This window comes from Mandrillus leucophaeus, unplaced genomic scaffold (genome assembly GCF_000951045.1).
Source record: "Mandrillus leucophaeus isolate KB7577 unplaced genomic scaffold, Mleu.le_1.0 Scaffold1186, whole genome shotgun sequence".
NCBI classification, from domain to species: Eukaryota; Metazoa; Chordata; class Mammalia; order Primates; family Cercopithecidae; genus Mandrillus; species Mandrillus leucophaeus.
This window is the reverse complement of record NW_012100165.1, coordinates 109619-113287: the sequence shown is the minus strand read 5'-3', so window position 1 is coordinate 113287 and position 3669 is coordinate 109619. Positions and strand designations below refer to the sequence as shown.

The window sequence follows — 3669 nt, the reverse complement described above, 5'->3', positions numbered from 1 at the left end:
CCTCCTCTTCCACCTCCTCCTCCCCCTCCTCCTCTGCTACCTCCTCCTTCTCCTCCGCTACCTCTTCTTCCTCCTCCTCCACTACCTCCTCCACCTCCTCCTCCACTATCTCAGCCACCACCTCCTCCTCTTCCACCTCTTCCTCCTCCTCCTCCACTACCTCCTCCTCCTCCATTACCTCCTCCACTACCTCTTCCTCCTTCTCCACCACTTCCTCCTCCTAACCCCAAATCTCACCCCATGGCATCTACTGCTGCCCCTTCCTCTGATTCCTCTTCATAGCACCTGCCACCATCCAACATTCTATTATACATTTGTTTAGTGTCTATTTCCTGCTCGAGAGTGTAAGCCCAATCTTGTGAGTTGGTAGACTTGTTCACCACTGCATGTTGAGCATGTGGAATAGTGCCTGGCACATGGTAGACACTCCCCAAGCACTTCTGAATGAACAAATGATTGTTGTTGAACAAATGATTGTTTTTTTCACAAATGGGAAGCCTCAGATTCTGACTGGGTGCTTCTCACTCCAGCTCACATGACTGTCAGGGGCTGAGCTGGGACTTGAACCTAGGTCCGTGACTCTGGTGTTCCGACTCTCCCACCCTGCCACACTCTGTGCATCACAGGTTCCCCTATGGCACCAAGCTGCCTCTCAGACTGCATGCCTCTTTTGAAAGAAGCACTAACTGAACTGGGGCCAACCGCGGCTCACCCCTACATTTCATCTGAATGAAGTCCAGCTGGTGGATGGCCTGCAGCAGCGGCTCGCTGTCCAAGGTCAGATCAAACTCCGCAGACACTTTTGGCTCCAGGGCGCCTTTGACCCACTGCTCCTGAGACACCTGGACGCGTTTGATCAGAGCATCTGAGATCTTAAAGGAGAGCAAAGAGTTTAAGGTTTTGCTTTGCAAAGGAAAAATTGTGCAGCCAGGGGTGAGGAAGAGGTAGGGGCTTTGTCTCTATGGGACTCAGAGACAGAAAAGGGTTGTGCTCTCGAGCCATGGCAGAGATTAAATGACCCCTGCCCACCCAGCACAGGCTGTCTAAAAATGCATTGAAATATTGTTTCAATCATATTTCAGAATCACATGAAAAGAAGCACTCGCTGCTTAAAGAGAGTGTAGCAAACACTGTTGAGAAATACAAGATGCTTTTTAAATATACAAATGCATCCTTCATTAGATCTGTTTTCCTAGATCTAGTACTTTGCAAAGTGAAACATACTAGCAGTTTGCCCCAGTGTCTAAAGAAAGCATATTCCACACCCCTAAAATTTCTGAGCCCACATCTGCTCCCTGCCCGTGTGTTTCCTCTGAGTTCTGCAACTTCTGCTCCAAACTTGACTGCATCACACCCATGGTTCTGCTCCCCTTTGCTGGAAAGTCCTGCTTATCAGACATTTGCACGTGTTCCTGTCGAGCCAGGATCTCGTGTATCTTTCTTGGGAAACAATCAAAGGGATTCATCATTTTCCCCACTGACAGAGGCTGAATCACTGCCATGTTCCTGAGAGATACTCATGACCCTGAGTCAGCCTGAATGCAGGAGAGATGGCCCCGAGAAGATTGCACTGTCTCTGTAGGCAGCTGGTCACCAGCCATGCCTGCAGGACTCTGCACATTGAGATAATGGGCCATGTGGATTCTGCTAACTTGCTTCTTCCGGTGCAATCTGTCTAGCTTGTTTGGCAAGACTGTCCTTTCCCGTTTGTGGGGAAAATGTTGCAGTGAGGCATTTCAGCCCTAGAGATGATGTCATTTCACCTCCTCGTTTCATGCGTGCTGCAAAATTAGGTCACATCTAGTGAGAGTCAGAGCCAAGGCGAGACCCTAGGTCTTCTGGAATCACTGAGCAAAGGAGAATCTGCTCAATCCAAGCCAGGAAAGGATCTTGACTGGAATTTGGACTGATTTGGGGAACAGTGGGACAGTTGGAGGAAGACCATCTGGTGTCTTCCAGGGACAGGCTCACCTGTAAGAACCCCGAGGGGTCGTTCTCCTTGATCACCTCCAGGCAGTACTCCATCAGTCCGGTGGACTGACGCAGCTTCAGTGTGCAGTGATTGATCTGGTCCCAAACCATCTGCAATGGAAAGATTCCTCTAAGTAACTGTCTCCTGAGAGGAAGAGCAGGCAGGCCACGGCAAGAGTCAGAGAACTAGCGCCAATACAGCCTGGTAAAAGCGGCGCTGGCCTGACCACCTCGCACCCACTCCTGTCTCGGCTCTACTGCTGAGCTCTTTGCTGGGAAATAAGTGGACTCACTTCCCAAGAAGCAGGGCTACAACACCCAACACAGAAACCTTTCTAAACTCATGACAGTCATGCAGAGAAACAGCATAATCTGGAACTCTCCATACAATCAGTGACCAGCTTCTTGACTGGCTTCTGACCTCTCCGTGGCCCTGGATAATGCGATGGTCTTAGCCCCCTCACTTATGAACCATGGGATCATCTCCAGCATGCATTTCTGCTTTTCTTGACAGTAGTATTTTCTGGTCCAGTTATGAAATGTCTCTAGCACAGATGGAGCTCCTCAAACAGTGACAGCCCGTCATCAACTCAGAGAGTTCATGGGTGCCTGGTTGAGTCAGGGACTCAGCGTGATGTGAGGGGAGAGTCTCGTCTTCCCTTGGTGGTAACTGGCTGTGTATGTTATTGCTGACTGTTGAGGACATGAGCTATCAGAGAGGACCTGAAGAAGGGGACAGAGCTGGAGACCTGAACAGGGTCAGCGCTAGTCACTGTCATTGGTCACTTCTGCTCTGCAAAATGAGAACAAGAATAGTCCCTTAGATAGAAACAGGGAGGGAGAAGGTGGGCCTCTGACTTGAAATCCTCAAGATACAGGGCATATTGATTGGTCTCTGTCAGGTCACATGAATGTAACTGAACCAGCTGGTGCATCCCTTCTTTGTCTCATTCATTCATTAGGTCATTCATTCACTCACTTAGCCAATATTTACCCAGTGCCTACTGGGTGCTCCACCCCACGCTAGGTGCAGAGGATGTGGCAGGGATTCAATGTGTCAGTCTCTCAGGTACCTACCTTCAACTTGTGTTCCCTCTCCTTTGTCACCTTGGTGAGCAGCTTGGCTTTCTGACGAGTTAAAGCATCCACAAGGGCATCACACTGAGCAACCAGGCAGGCTTCGTAGTCCAGTCCGTTTTCCTGGCAGAGGTCAGGGGTTGGTTGGGAAGAAGCAGAGAGTTTTAGGGGAGAAGATGCTAAAATCTGGTGAATGCTATAGACGAAAATATATTTCAGGGAAGTTCATCCTAGCGTTCTCTATAATGTTGTTAAATTAGAGACAATATTTATATGAATTAAGGCAGGTACTATGAATCTCAGCACAGCCATATGGCAGAACATTCTATAGTCATTCAGATCTTGTTCATAGGGCATTTTTAATGCCATGGGAAAATGCTCATTAGAGACTGTTAAGAAGGAAAAAAGGCAGGATACATGCCGTTCACAGCATAATCCCATACATTGTGTGTGTGTGTGTGTGTGTTTAAAGTAATAGAACAATATGTATCAAAGCGCTGAGAGTGGTCACCTCAGATGAGGGGATATTGGTGAACTTTTTCTTATCTGTCTATTTCCCCCTACCTTCCAAAGTTTCTGTAACACCTACTTGTGCTTTCTTTTTTTTTTTTTTTTTTGGTG

The 3669-nt window shown here is 48.2% G+C and overlaps 1 protein-coding gene across 1 annotated transcript in view; it reads right to left on the bottom strand.

The window, feature by feature from the left end:
• TRIM67 (tripartite motif containing 67) overlaps positions 1-3669 on the bottom strand; it is a 62345-nt gene that overhangs the window by 15983 nt on the left and 42693 nt on the right. The window contains exons 7-10 of the mRNA XM_011965799.1: positions 3049-3171; positions 1972-2082; positions 713-872; positions 238-382 (exon numbers count right to left, since the gene is read on the bottom strand). Of these exons, the coding sequence (XP_011821189.1) occupies positions 238-382; positions 713-872; positions 1972-2082; positions 3049-3171 (539 nt within the window). The remainder of the gene's footprint in view (positions 1-237; positions 383-712; positions 873-1971; positions 2083-3048; positions 3172-3669) is intronic.